At 38.3% G+C, this 15,922-nt stretch overlaps 1 protein-coding gene across 1 annotated transcript; it reads left to right on the top strand.

The window, feature by feature from the left end:
- Positions 1 to 2,439: 2,439 nt before the first annotated feature.
- On the top strand, positions 2,440 to 15,642 carry LOC117989250 (venom carboxylesterase-6-like). Its single transcript, XM_034976595.2, has 10 exons — positions 2,440 to 2,668; positions 3,584 to 3,680; positions 4,189 to 4,374; positions 4,685 to 4,870; positions 6,256 to 6,446; positions 12,300 to 12,468; positions 13,130 to 13,314; positions 13,490 to 13,640; positions 13,978 to 14,098; positions 15,279 to 15,642. The coding sequence occupies exons 1-10, from the start codon at positions 2,447 to 2,449 to the stop codon at positions 15,472 to 15,474; spliced, it is 1,704 nt and encodes a 567-aa protein (XP_034832486.2). The 5' UTR covers positions 2,440 to 2,446; the 3' UTR covers positions 15,475 to 15,642.
- Positions 15,643 to 15,922: the final 280 nt, after the last annotated feature.

Genomic DNA, 15,922 nt, shown 5'->3' with positions numbered 1-15,922 from the left:
TAGGTTTGTTGTGTACTGGAGGTACCTACTAAGTAAAGACTTTTTGAACTCAAGGACCCAGCTCCTCAGCCCTTTTTTTTATATCTTTTATTAACAGGCTCTTACACTCCTCAGCCCTGATGCTGTAAGGAATTGCATATATCTTAAATTGTGGTGATGCCATAGGATTATTAAAGAGTTATGCCTTTATATGTTTTTATGACATTTGGTACAGAGATATCTTTCGTCTCAGGGACGGGTAGGCTACTTTTGTCCTGGAAAATACCTAAATTAACGCGGGCAAGTCGCGGGCATCAGCTAGTTACACAATCCCGAATAATATTATAAAGGCAAAAGCTTGTATGTGTGTGTGTGTGTGTATGTTTGTTACTCCTTCACGCAAAAACTACTGGACGGATTTGGCTAAAATTTGGAATGGAGATAGGCTACTTTTTATCCTGGAAAATAAAGAGTTCCCGCGGGATTTTGAAAAACGTAAATCCACGCGGATGAAGTCGCGGGTATCAGCTTAAATCTAGATTCACATGGACGAAGATGTGATCGAAAACCGGTTATACCTAGCTCATTAAAGGAGTAAACTGTAAACACTACTTTTGTTCTAGTTTGAAACTAGGCTGGGCAATTAGATACGCCTGAGTTAGGTCAAGTAGACTTACACAAAGCTGGTCGCTATACCATCAACTGGCTATGTTGGCTACATCATTATATACCTAACATTTTTTAAAAAAGAATATTAGCCATGTTAAATGACTAATATTCCCCTTTCCTCACCAACTAAGCGTCAGGCTTGTGCTAGAAGTAGGTACAACAATTAATAGTGCAACGGGCAGGGTTTGATCCGTCGACCTTTCGGTTTTCAGTCCACTCCTTTACCAGTTGAGCTATTGAGACTCTATAACATAGACAGAGACAACGCTCTACAAAGCCGAAATGTCATTCTAAAGGCCGATGTACATTACTTTCTGCTGCGTACGGTAACATAATATCTAATAGGACGAAAGCGTACATAATAATTAATTATTATGGTGTACCTACATAAAATTAAGATTTAGGATTCGTTGACCTATAGTTACGTACGAGAATATTAACTTGCCTGTTGTTATAATGTTATTATTGTTAATTGTTATGAATAAGTTTGATAGTTTGCCCCTACGTGCCTTATGCTAATCTTGTTTTGTTTACAACTTGCTGGGACTAAGTTAGCAACAAGTTATATTTCGTTGCGTAACTTTGCCTCCTTAAGTTGGAAAGCAGATATCTTACGTTGATGAACACATTTTAATTTTTTTTTCGTGGTATCTTTAGCAGTTTACAACAAAGTAACAGAAACAACAAAAATAAGACAACAGAAACAACAACAAATAAAATAACACAGAAACAACAGAAAAAAAAAGTAACGGAAACAATTACAAAATCAAAAATTAAAATCGATGCAGATTATCTATAATTATCTAGTCTGCCAATCCGCACTTGACAAGCGTGGTAGACTATGGCCAAAACCCTTCTCACTCTGAGAGGAGACCCGTGCTCTGTAGTGAGCCGGCGATGGGTTGATCATGATGATCATTTGTAAGACTATGAATAAAATTATCGATTGATAAATCAGTACCCTTATTATAAATGCGAAAGTGTGTTTGTTTGTTGGTTTGTTGGTTTGTCCTTCAATCACGTCGCAACGTTGCAACGGATTGACGTGATTTTTTGCATGGGTATAGATAAAGACCTGGAGAGTGGCATAGGCTTCACGACTTCGTTTGCGTGGATTTAGGTTTTTTTTTAAATCCCGTGGAAGTTCATTGATTTTCTGGGATAAAAAGTCACTCTCCAGATTTTAATTAAGTATATCTACCCATACAAAAAATCATGCCAATTCGTTGCTCCGTTTTGGCGTGATTGCAGGACAAACCAACAAACAAACACAGTTTCACATTTGCCGATGAACGATAAAAGTATCTATCTACACTCGATGTCATATCTGGCACACGTTCAAACGACTACTTGATAAGCAAATAGATATTTTTGTCAGTTGCAGATGTCCTCCTAATCTGAAAGTAAATTATCATGTCACTATGGAATTTATCCAAGAATGATTTGTCGAAATCTTTGGATTGAGAAACTCGTTTCTCTCTTAGGTTCAGTTGCATGACAGCAGGTTATTGTTACTTACGTTATGGTTATTGTTAAACTTTGACCGTCCGTACCGTTCCGTATACCCGGGTATTTTGGCCTATGTCACTCCTCCAGGTCCTTATCTATACCCATGCAAAAAATCACGTCAATTCGTTGCACCGTTGCGACGTGATTGAAGGACAAACCAACAAACAAACACACTTTCGCATTTATAATAAGGGTACTGATAATGGTACTGATAATATAACTAAGTGCCACAGAGATTATAAACGGCACCAGCTTAGTTGTAGTTCAATCTGGCACCAGGGACCAGCGTATGCACACAGGTCTTCATTTAAAGATGGCGTTTTTGAAACTGTTTTCATTTTTTCTGTTAGTTGCCATAGTAAGAAGTCAAAGTGCGACCCAAGGTCCCAAAGTGCGGGTGGCCAACGGTATTATACAGGGAGCCTGGAGAGTTTCGACAAATGGCAGACGTTTTGCAAGTTTTTTGGGAGTACCCTACGCACGGCCGCCGATTGGAAAATATAGATTCCGAGTAAGTTATGGTGGGTTAACCACCGTCGTTTACATGCTTAAAAGTGGCTTAAAATAACACTTTATAATAATAATTCACTTTGAATTGATGACATGTGTAATTTTGGACTATTTACATCACACAAAAAAAATTAAATTTTGGTCATGAACTAATAATTAGTATTTTAAATTTTCGAAGTAAGATAACTATATCAAGTGGGGTATTATTATATTATATTATTATTATATGAAAGGTCTTCACCTGTGCATTCAAAAACAGATTTTTATTTATTTTTATGCATCATAGTTTTTGAATTATCGTGTAAAATGTGGAAAAAATACGACTGTAGTACGGATTCCTCGTTGCGCGAGCCTGACTTGCACTGGGCCGGTTTTATTTATCAAATGTGATAAAATTGTTGAAGGTGATGTGGGATCAATACGATAAGTTATAATATTATTAGAGAAACGAGTTCATTTACATTAAGTAGCTATATTTAATTAGATACAATTGTTTACTGATAAACTATAAATAATATCACGTTATATCTACTACCTCAAAAGTTTTTGATCATGTTTTTTGTTATCTGCTTTTATCTAAATACAATGTGGTAAATAATAGCATAAAAATATCTATTAACATTCCCTAACTTATATATTTTTATGTTCTTTACAAGGAGAACTCCAAAAATTTTGTCTGAAAAGTCCCAAGATAGATATGAAGTACGCAACAGGTCGAGATAGCAATCGGGGTGGGGACGCCTCGCACACCCGCACAGCCCTCGCGCTAACCCGGTGCGGGATAGCGCGGGAGACGTACGGGTGTGCGGGGCGTCTCCTGCCTCTTACACAAGTCGACCTGTCGCGTACTGCTGAATGCTCACTGATAAAGTACAACTTCTAGTAACTCAGGTATAAGGCAAGCTGTTTTTTCTAGGAGCCACAAGCCGCAAAGCCCTGGCCAGGAGAATGGGACGCCACAAGAGTTCTCTCTCCCTGTCTTCAGTACAATCCCGACAAAGACGAAATCATAGGTAGGTAACTTCTCATAATTCCTAATTCATAAATTTTCTATACGTTCACACCCAGCTAAAAATAAGCAATCATCTCAGTTTGAAATAACTTCTACTTCTTAGGAAGAAAAAGGTCTTCCAAAATACTTGCGTTACAGAAGAAATACCTTGGTCCAACATTGCAACCATTGCATTCAACATGCATTCAACGCATTCAACTAACGTTCGCTGTCAAAATTCAAAATTCAAATAGTTTATTCAAAATAAGTAATAAATATTAGTCTATGGTAATAAATTACTCTTTTTGATAGTCAGTTGTTGGATTTGTAAGTTGTACAGCCGCACACATAAGATTGAGTTAAAACGAGACAGATTTATGTGAGAGATGTAGCTCTGTCTCGTTTTAACTAAACTTAAGTAACGATTAAGCGACTCTGAGTTTGAGGCTGTTAGTGGTGATAATTTACTGCGCGAACTTAAAACTAAAGCTAGGAATGTTCCAAACCATCTAGTTTACTTGTTTTTTCAGGCAGCGAAGACTGTCTTTTCGTAAACATCCACACACCAAAACCAAAAGCTGATGCCCTGTTACCAGTGGTAATCTTCATCCACGGTGGAGCCTTCATGTATGGAGCTGGAGGACTGTATGATGGTGTCCACATGATGGATAGAGATGTAGTCTACGTCACACTAAACTATCGTTTGGGACCACTAGGTAAGTTCATTTTACTGCTGCTGAGTTGATTCTACAAAAAAATATTGGATTAAGGTAACCATCCTTGTCAAAATACATGGGATCTGCGGAGAAACACAACCTGTTTTTAATGTCACAAATAACCAACCACCAACTAAACTTTGCTATGAGGTTATTATTTTATTGGGTGAGTAAATGACTTCCTTAAAACCTGGCAACGCGTTTTGGATATCTCTGGTGCTGCAAATGCCTGTTTGCTCGCTTTTTAGGTGAAAAAATATCACTTTTGGAATCGCTGCTTCAAAGACGTAAACATATCATTGTTTTACAGGTTTCCTAAGCACAGGTGACGATCAGATACCAGGCAATGCTGGTCTAAAGGATCAGTCCTTCGCCTTGAAGTGGGTTCGGGATAACATCATCAAGTTTGGCGGCAACCCTGACAGCATTACCCTTACGGGCTCTTCAGCTGGTGCTGCAAGTGTGCACTACCATTATCTGTCACCACTTTCAAGAGGTATCAAAATTTTAGTTATTTCTCTACTGTCTTAAAGGTCATATTTAAAAAGAAAACAAGGATATCATCATCATCATCATGATCAACCCATCGCCGGCTCACTACAGAGCGGTTTGGGCATAGTCTACCACGTTGGCCATGTGCGGATTGGTAGACTTCAAACACCTTTGAGATCATTATGGCGAACTCTCAGACATGCAGGTTTCCTCGCGATGTTTTTCTTTACATACCTCCGAAAAGTTAGAGGTGCGTGTCCGGGGTCGAACCCCCGACCTCCGATTAGAAGGCGGACGTCCTAACCACTACGCTACCACAGCTTCACTACAGAGCGGAGAGCACCGTGTTCCTGGGAATCACGTTAGATGCAAAGCTTCAATGGAACGCCCATATATCAACACTTGCTGGTAAACTCAGCTCTGCTGCTTATGCTGTTAGAAAGATTCGACAGGTAACTGACGTGGAAACTGCAAAAATTGTGTATTTTGCCTATTTCCACAGTATTATGTCTTACGGAGTCTTGCTGTGGGGTAAAGCGGCAGATATTGGGAAAATATTCGTATTACAAAAAAGGGCAATACGTGCAATTTATAATTTAAAACCGCGCGATTCCCTACGAGAGATATTTAAGGAAATAGGTATTCTTACAGTAGCTTCCCAATATATTTACAATAATATAATTTTTGTACGACAAAACATTCACAGTTACAAAAAAAACAGTGATCTCCATGATAGGCAAACTAGACAAAAAATGGCTTGTATAGTACGGTATAATAACATTGTAAATTAAACAATTAAAAAGAGCAACCGCCGAGTTTCTTGCTGGTTCTTCTCGGTAGGAACGGCATTCCGAACCAGTGGTAAATTAAACCTGACTATTCATAAGCACTTTTAAAAAGTTTACATGAATAAAAAAACATTCTATTCTATTCTATTCTATTCTTCACAAGGATATAACTCACCCACTCACCTCACTCAACTCACCTGCTCAACTCACCTCACTCTCACTCAACTCACCCCACCTCATCTGCTTGTAAGACCAGAAATAAGCTAGTCAGACTTAAATGCTCTACTGCTCCAACTTTTATCATGGAAATCAGAGTACCTACCAGCTGAACTCGCATCACGCATGTCAAATAGCAAACTCGAAAAAAAAAATTAGAAGTTATTAGTACCCTTATTATAAATGCGGAAAAGTGTTTGTTGGTTTATTGGTTTGACGGTTTGTCCTTTAATCACGTCGCAACGATGCAATGACTTGACGTAATTTTTGCATGAGTATAGATAAAGACCCGGAGAGTGACATAAGCGACTTTTTATCTCGCTGATCCACGTTGTATGCGTGTCAGAATATATCCACTTTTTAAATCCGTTTGTGAACTTCCCAGATACATTCCACCGAGGAATTGCGTTCAGCGGTTCAGCGTTTTCATCGTGGACACATGCCATTAAACCTGTGGAAAAGGCCAAAGCTCTTGCCGCAATTGTCGGTTGTTCCACCGCCAATACTCGCGATATGGCCGAGTGCCTGGAGACCAGACCAGGAGAAGTTATAGTCAACGCTCAAGTGCAGATGTTTGTAGGTTTTATATTTTTAGGGTTCCGTACCCGGAGGGTGCCAACTTACTAAGCCTATTACTAAGCCTCCGCTGTCCGTCTATCCGTCTGTCTGTCTGTCGGTCAGCGGGCTATATCTCATGAACAGTAGGTAGAGAGTTGAAATTTTCACAAAGTGTTTTATTTCTAATACCGCTACAACAACAAATAATAATTAATAATCATTATCATGATCAACCCATTACCGGCTCACTATTTATGATCAGGAGGTGGATCGCCCAATAAATTCAATCTTGATAAATACATAAAATATAATTTATTATATTAACAGAAAGACATTACTTTTTCCAACGATAACGACAACTCACAAGTGACAGACTTACAAATATAGAACGCTATTTTATTCTTTCTTCACTTTAGATGTAATGAGTTTACATACAAATATATCACGTTCTAATACGCGCCCTTAAACCATTACATCGCAAACAACATAGTGTGCCCTTAACTTATTACAGTGTAATATAAACACGCCCTTACATCGCGCCCTTAACCTATTACATTGTAATATAAACACGCCTTTACAATTTTCTATCAATCAATAAGATTAAATAAAACTCTAGAAAATATTTGATTATAAAAATAAAATAACTATAAACTAGTTCTACGGCAAACACACAATATTCCTATTAGGTACAATATTATGCCCTATGCCCCCTTAATCAAATATCTTCTTCAGACATAATTCTGATAAAAAATGTTTCATTTTAGGACCATGTAAACATTTTGTTAAAATATCTGCCACCATTTTTTCAGTTGGCATATATTCAATCTTTACTAAATTATTTGCTATAGCCTCTCTTATATAATGATACTTGATATCAATATGCTTAGTTCTGTTGTGATTCATTTTATTATTTGCAATTTTATGACAAGATTGATTGTCATTATACACCACAACGGGACTAATTAAACAATCATCATTTACTAAGAGGAACTCACCTAGCAAATTACGTAGATATACCGCCTCCTTAGACGCCTGACATAGACCTACATATTCAGATTCTGTAGAAGACAATGAAACGCATTGCTGTTTTCTACTCTCCCATGTTATTAAATTACGACCTAGTTTAAAAATTAAACCAGTAAACGACTTCCTGTCATATGCACCGCCCCAGTCTGCATCTACATAACCACGTAAAGTAACTTTATCAGACTTTTCAAACTTTAAACAAAGTTTAGACGTTCCTTTCAAGTAACGCAGTACTCTTTGGGCAGCTTTGTAGTGTAATTCATTATGAGCAGAATTAAATTGCGACAAAACACTCAAAGCATGTGCAATATCAGGTCTTGTATTAACTGCTAAATAATTTAGACACCCTATCAGATTTTGGTACGGCAAATGACTCGTATCTGACTCTGACGCCTTTTCTAGCTTAAGCCCAACCTCCATTGGAGTTGCTGCAGGCTTACAATCTGATAACCCAAATTCATCCAAAACATTCAGAATGTACTGTTCCTGATCGAGAAATATTGCACCATTTTCCCTTCTCAGTCGCATTCCTAAAACATGCCTAGCCGGACCTAAATCTTTTAGCTTAAACTTATCGAGAAGACCTGTTTTTAAATTGTGCTTCTCCTCTTTACTATTTCCGAAAACAAATATATCATCTACATATATTACAACAATAATTCTTTTATTGTTACCCGAGTTTTTACTATACATACATGGCTCTATTTTCGACTGTACAAAACCTAAATCTAACATTGTCCTATCTAATTCGTTAAACCACGCATTCGAAGCTTGCTTCAGGCCATACAAGGACCTTTGCAATTTACATACCATGGTTTCTTGACCTTTGACAACTGCACCTTTCGGCTGGAGCATGTAAATATCCTCCTTTAACTTACCATACAAAAACGCAGTATTTACATCCCATTGATCAATATACCAATCGTATTCAGCAGCTAGTGAGAACAACAGCCGCAAAGTGGAGCTTCGAACTACAGGTGAATATGTTTCGTTATAATCTACACCACGTACCTGTGTAAAGCCTTTCGCTACTAGTCTAGCCTTATATTTTACGATCTTTCCATCGCAATCTTTTTTAATTTTGAATACCCACTTGCAATGTATTGGCTTTTTGTCCTTTGGTAATTGAACTAATTCCCATGTTTTATTTTCTTTTAGTGACCGAATTTCATCATTTATAGCTTTTTGCCATAAATCCCCATCTGGTCTCGTTAAAGCCTCCTCAATTGTTAAAGGATCGCCGTTAATATCTGCAATGGCATTACATATACAATTATTTACATCTGGTTGCTTACGTGATCTAAGATTATAACGTGGTTCAACCCTTTCCACAACGTTTTTGGTCTCGTCTTGCATATCAACCATTTCTTCATTGTTTTCAGTTTCATTGTTATTATCAACTGTCTCAACAATGGTATCAACTTTATCGTCCTTATTATCATCCTCTTTAGGATTCTCTCTTGGCACAGACTCTTTTTGTCCCTCGTCCAGATATATAGGAACAACTGTGTCCTTTGTTACTATATTATCGCTATCACCAGGAAAAGTATTCTCTAAAAATTTAACATCTCTATATACATGAACGGTACTTGTCTTTGGATCCATCAACCGATAACCCTTAGTGTTATTAGGATATCCAACAAAAATCGTAGGTACTGTTTTACTGTCCAATTTTTGTCTCTTTTGTTTCGGTTTCAATCCGTAAGCTAAACAACCGAACACCTTAAGATGACTTAGATCAACTTTCTTTCCTGTCCATAACTCCTCCGGAACACTATCTGTTACAGCCTTAGTAGGACTTCTATTTTTTAAATATACAACAGTATTTACAGCTTCCGCCCAATACTTCTTATTTAAATTAGCTTCGCATAATAATGCTCTTGCCTTTTCTATAATCGACCTATTTGCCCTCTCAGCAACACCATTTTGCTCAGGTGTGTACGGGACCGTCGTCTGGTGCTTAATACCTTCAGACTTTAAAAATTTATCAAATAATCGATTACAGTACTCAGACCCATTGTCAGTCCTCAAACATTTAATTGATTTGTTCATCTCTTTCTCTACTTCCGCCTTATATTCGCGAAATTTCTCAAAAGTTTGACTTTTATGCTGCAGAAAATATACATGTGTTTTCCGAGAAAAGTCATCGATAAACAGTAACATGTATCTCGAACCACTGAACGACGGCTCTTCCATCGGACCGCAAATATCGCTATGCACTATTTCCAAGATATCCCGTGCTCTAGTACCTTTGTTCTTAAAAGGACTCTTACACGTCTTACCTTCAATGCATGGGATACATGGTTCGATCAAATCATTTTGTTTAAATTCAATTCCATTGACTAGGTTTTTTAACTTATCCATATATTTTTTACTCAAATGTGCTAACCTTCTATGCCAAAGATTCGATAAATTTTGACTTGACAATGTCACGTTCAATGACAAGTTTTGATTTTCTTTTAATTCGAAAATTCCACCAACATCCTGACATTTGACAATTTGTTTATCCTCTTTCGTTATGATACAACCTTTTTTGTTAAAATTCACAACATAATCTTTTTCAGCTAGCTTGCTCACAGAGATTAAATTCATGGACAATTCGGGAACATGCAAAACATTATCCAATGCAAGTTCTGTATTTGCATTAATCTTAACATTAGCACTCCCTTTACCTTGGATTGATAATTCTTCCCCATTTGCCACTCTTATTTTCTTATCCGCCTGCTTTTGATAATTGGATAAATTATTTAAATCGTGGGTCATATGGTTTGAACATCCACTGTCAATGTACCAACTCTTCGTCTTAAATGGCTTCTTGTCTACTGTAGTCATGCAAATCGACGCAAAATTATTTACAGTTCTAATTTGCTTCTTTTCATTGCATTCTGATGCTTTATGGCCTGGTTCATGACACTTAAAACATTTAAAAACTTTCGACTTATTTACCTTCGAACACCTATTCGATTTCGATTTTTGGGAAATCGTGCCCGATTTGTTCGCCATCAAAACATTCGACGATGTATTTCCACTTGACTCATCTCGTTGTCTATTCGCCTCTTGTATCAATTTAGTTTTAATTTGCTCAAGAGTCAGTTTTTGTCCACTGTTGTCTACAGCCATTATAAGAGGATTATATACTTCACTCAACCCGCTCAGCATAATAGACACTATCCAGTCATCATCAATTGGAGCATCGATATCATACAACTGATTAGACAAAAACATTATTTCCGAGATGTACTTCTCCATAGACTCGAAGTTCTCAAGTTTACATTGCCAGAGTTTCCGTTGTAACGTAATACGTCTTCCCCATCCCTTGTCTTCATAAGCTTTACATAGGCAATCCCAGACCTCTTTTGCAGTCCTTGCTCTATAAACATGCGTGAAGCAATCGGGTTCAAGTAAAAGACAAAGTGTTGCTCTTACTTTTGTGTCCACTTCTTTCGTTTGTGTACTCGCTTGACCTTCATTCGCTACGACCCACCACCAGCCTTTCAATTCAAGATAGTTCTTTACCTTAAATTTCCAATAGGCAAAGTTTTCTGAGCCTCGCAACTTTTCTATGTGGCCGCACAAACCTGAATTAGACTCATGTCTTTCTACCATGATTGAATTTTCAGAGCTTCTAGTTTTAGATGTGAAGGCCCATAACCTATTTATGATCAGGAGGTGGATCGCCCAATAAATTCAATCTTGATAAATACATAAAATATAATTTATTATATTAACAGAAAGACATTACTTTTTCCAACGATAACGACAACTCACAAGTGACAGACTTACAAATATAGAACGCTATTTTATTCTTTCTTCACTTTAGATGTAATGAGTTTACATACAAATATATCACGTTCTAATACTCACTACAGAGCACGGGTCTCCTCTCAGAGTGAGGCGGGTTTTGGCCATAGTCTACCACGCTGGCCATGTGTGGATTATTAGACTTCACACACCTTTGAGAACATTATGGAGAACCTTTGCCTTCACCGTTAAAGCAAGTGATAGTTAAAACGCACATAACTCCGAAAAGTTAGAGGTGCGTGCCCGGGATCGAACCCCCGACCTCCGATTAGAAAACGGACGTTCTAACCACTAGGCTATCACAGCATTTTAGTTTAAATAATAAATACAAAAAGCAAATAAATTAAATTGTATTGAATGCTAAAAAAATTAAAATGGCCACTATGAAAATAAAAACAGTGTTATTTCTGGTTCGAGTTCGTGTGCGAGTCTGACTCGCACTCAACCAGCTTTTTTAATTCGTCTTTTACGTAATACTTACTAAATATTAGCATTTAAAATGAAATTAATGAACATAATCTTTTTTGTTTGTTGTTGTTATTTATTTTTTGTGAACTTTGTTAGAAATTTGGAATTTATGATCCGCACAATTTCTAAGGCAGTAGGTATTTTTAGAACTAAAGTACAAACTCGGTTATCCGAATCGGCAAATTTATGAAAATCCGATTATCCAAATTGGCAGCAATATTTTCCTCTCTTTATATCACGACCAAAAATAATTAGCACAAAATGCTTTATTTTACCTCAAAAAATTTATTTTCTTCGTATTTTATTCCACACTAGCTTATGCCCGCGACTTTGTCCACGTGGACTACACAAATTTCGATCCCCTATTTTACCCCCTTAGGGGTTGAATTTTCAAAATACCCTTCTTAATTCTTAGTGGATGTCTACGTCATAATAGCTATCTGCATGCTAAATTTCACCCTGATCCGTCCAGTAGTTGTGCGTGGATAGATCAGTCAGTCAGTGATTCACTCAGTTAACCGTTATGGCTGTTCATTTGTTCATTTTGAGCTCCCTATAATTAAGCAAACATTTTAGGACTGGACAGTCAACTGGTTCACCATATTCACGCCAACAACGGAAGCTCCAGGCACAAAGAATCTGTTCCTCACTCAGTACCCTTACATCGCGAGTCAAGCTGGTGACATGCTGCCAGTACCGCTCATCACCTCTGTGACTTCTGAAGAAGGATTATATCCTGCTGCAGGTACGAGGAAGTCTATTTATACTTTTCCTTTGACTTAACATGTTTCCAGTACTTAAATTAGACCAGCGCAGCGTTTGGACACCGAGTCATCTCTAAAATTTGCGTCTGCCTAATACCCTAAATATCCAACATCTTTTTCCACGGAGTAATGGCCATATGGCTATGATACCACTATATTTGGGTTCATAATTATTCGCTAAAATTAAGGCTTTCGCAGACTTTTCATTTAACAATGTATTTATAAACTAGCAGTTGCCCGCGACTTCTTCCGCGTAAAATTTCTGGTTTCTCATGAGATCAGAACAGAAGATCAGAAAGAACCTACCTTCCTAATTTCAAGTGTGTAGGCATTATAGTTCCTGACATTTTGTGATTAGGCCGTCAGTCAGTGTGTGAGTGAGTGAGTGGTCTTTCGCTTTTATATATTTAGATAATGTCAAAGATGACCAGAACAGACTCTTCCTCTTCTGAAATGTCTCCCACCCAGGTACCAATTCAACTCAACACATTTTTAACAACAATCCACTGTACCACTGTTTCTTCTACGAATCTCCTCATTTCTTATTTGATCACGTAGACAAACTCCAAGCATAGCTTTCTCGATCGCCCTCTGAGTGGCTGCTAAATTAATCGTAAATAATAATATGTCCATATTATACAGCTTACCAAGCAGACCCGAAAATCTTACCCGAACTGGAATCAAGATGGGAACAGCTGGCCAGCTTCATCTTCGAGTACAACGACACTTTACCTCTTGACCAGCGTGGCGTTGTCGCTGGAAAAATCAAACAGGAGTACTTAAAGGGCAGACCAGTCGGACAGGAGACATTTGCAGAACTTGTTCAAGTACGCAAGAGATAGCATTACTTTTTCACTTTTACTTACCACAATATAAAGAGAGATACACCATGCAATAGGTATGATTTATTTTAAGCCTCTTAATGAACTGACTCATGATTGATAAACTCAACAGATTTTATGAAAGTTTTCAACTTTGGCGAATTTTCTTGTTCTCCTTTAGGCCCTCGGAGACCGTTTGTTTACGGCACACGTCGGAAAACTAGCTCAAGTTCACGCGCAAAAGTCCCTTGAACCGACCTACGTGTACCGCTTCTCATACCGCTGGAAATACAGCTGCTCCGATGTAATGGCCAAAAATGAAAACGACTATGGTAAGTGTAATTACTAATTACTTCACTTTACCCGTTTATTAGTTCCGTACCTACAGAGCTAGCTAGCTTATGCTCGCGACTTCTGTCCGCGTGGACTAAACAAATTTCAATCTCCTATTTCACCCACTTAAGGTTTGAATTTTCAAAAACCCTTTCTTAGCGGATGCCTACGTCATAATAGCTATCTGCATACCAAATTTCAGCCCGATCCATCCAATAGTTTGCGCTGTGCGTGCGATAGATCAGTCAGTCAGTCAGTCAGTCACCTTTTCCTTTTATATATTTAGAGATAAGTTATGAAGCTTAACTTTTAAGAACCTAGGTACGATTATTTCAGGTGTCAGCCATGCAGATGATGTTGTGCTAGTCCTCAAATACCTGCCAAACTCTATAAAGCCTGAAGATATACAAATGAGAGAAGCGCTTCTTGATATGATTTACAGTTACGCTAGCACTGGGTAGGTTTGACTCCCTAGTCCCTACTAAGGTCCAATTAAGGTCTAAAAGGGTTATCATGGGGCGGACCAACAAATTCCTGAAAGGCATGCAAGTTATTTGCGGCTTCTCTGATGCTGCTATGTTCATTGGCGGCGGTAATCACTTAACATCAGGTGACCCGCCTGCACGTTTGCTCGCTATTTTTATTAAAAATAGCGAGCAAACGTGGGAGCAATAGGAGGTGCGCGATGTAATCAATCAATCAGCCTGTTTGCGTCCACTGCTGGACATAGGCCTTTCCAAGAGTGCCCCACCACAAACGATCCTCTGCCTTCCTCATCGACCTACTTAGGGGTTGAATTTTCAAACATCCTTTCTTAGCAGATGCCTACGTCATAATAGCTATCTGCATGCTAAATTTCAGCCCTATCTATCCAGTAGTTTAAGCTATGCGTTGATAGATCAGTCAGTCAATCAGTCAAACAGTCAGCTTTTACTTTTATATATTTAGATTTTCTATATTCTCTTCTCATATTTGCGTCTCTTGGCCCTTTCCCTCCTTAGTAGCCGCCGCTGCGTCCGCCACCGAGCTCGCCTGTACCTACGTGTGACAGCGCCAGTGTATCCACACACGTGGCATCCCACACAAGCGACCTTCCTTGCTTCCACGGGACAAGAGACATACCGTCTGGTCTCTTGCCAGTTGCCATTGCTATTATCCATCAGTAAAAACCGGCCAAGTGCGAGTCAGGATCGCGCAACAAGGGTTCCTACTACAGTCGTATTTTTTCGACATTTTGCACCATAATTCAAAAACTATGATGCATAAAAATAAATAAAAATCTGTTTTAGCATGCACAAATGAAGACCTTTCATATGATACCCCACTTGATATAGTTATCATAACTTGAAAATTGAAAATACTTATTATTAGTTCATGACCACAATTTAATTTTTTTTGTGTGATGTAACCACAAATTCACAGTTTTCAGATTTTTCCCCGAATGTCTGCTATAAGACCTACCTACCTGCCAAATTTCATGATTCTAGGTCAACGGGAAGTATCCTGTAGGTTTCTTGACTAACCGACAGACAGACAGACAACAAAGTGATCCTATAAGGGTTCCGTTTTTCCTTTTGAGGTACGGAACCCTAAAAGTTGTCTGTTCATTAACCCGTGCTAATTTATTTGGTTCCCAGAGTCCCAAAACTACGGAACGGCCCCGAATGGTTGACAGTCAAACCGGGACAACCTGAACTGGACTACCTCGAGATAGCTGGGCCTAAGAACATGAAGATGAAGTCCAGCGCAGACTTCGGGCACAAAACTTTCTGGGACAGCCTCGGCTTCAACGAGAATGAAAACTACCGCGTCAACATAAGAGATGAACTTTAATAATTTCCAAAAATCATGTCCTGCGCGGTGCGCCTAAGTGGTGTTTTTATAAGTTCACGCCTCTCTTGAGCGCGAAATTCCAGAAATGTAGAAAATCAACTATAAAATAAAAATACCTAGTAACCTATTTACCAAAGAAAAATGCCTTTTGAAATATGAAAAGAAAAGTTAAAATGACAATACAAATTATTTTTTATTTTATAAGTACCTATAGTACCTATAGGATGTTCAGTGAAATGAATGATGATCAATACATATAGTACGCGACAGATCGAGATGGCAATCGGTGGGGACGCCCCACACCCCCACATATCCCCCACGCTAACCCGATGCGGGATAGAGAGCATGACATGCAGGTGCCAGGCGTCCCCCACCTCATACCCCGATTGTCATCACGACCTTCGCGTACTATACTCGTAGTTTCCGGTCAAAAACGAGATATGGTCGA

Source organism: Maniola hyperantus, chromosome 15, assembly GCF_902806685.2.
Source record: "Maniola hyperantus chromosome 15, iAphHyp1.2, whole genome shotgun sequence".
In the NCBI taxonomy this organism is placed as follows: Eukaryota; Metazoa; Arthropoda; class Insecta; order Lepidoptera; family Nymphalidae; genus Maniola; species Maniola hyperantus.
The sequence above is the reverse complement of the archived record's forward strand: the minus strand, read 5'-3'. Positions and strand labels throughout refer to the sequence as shown.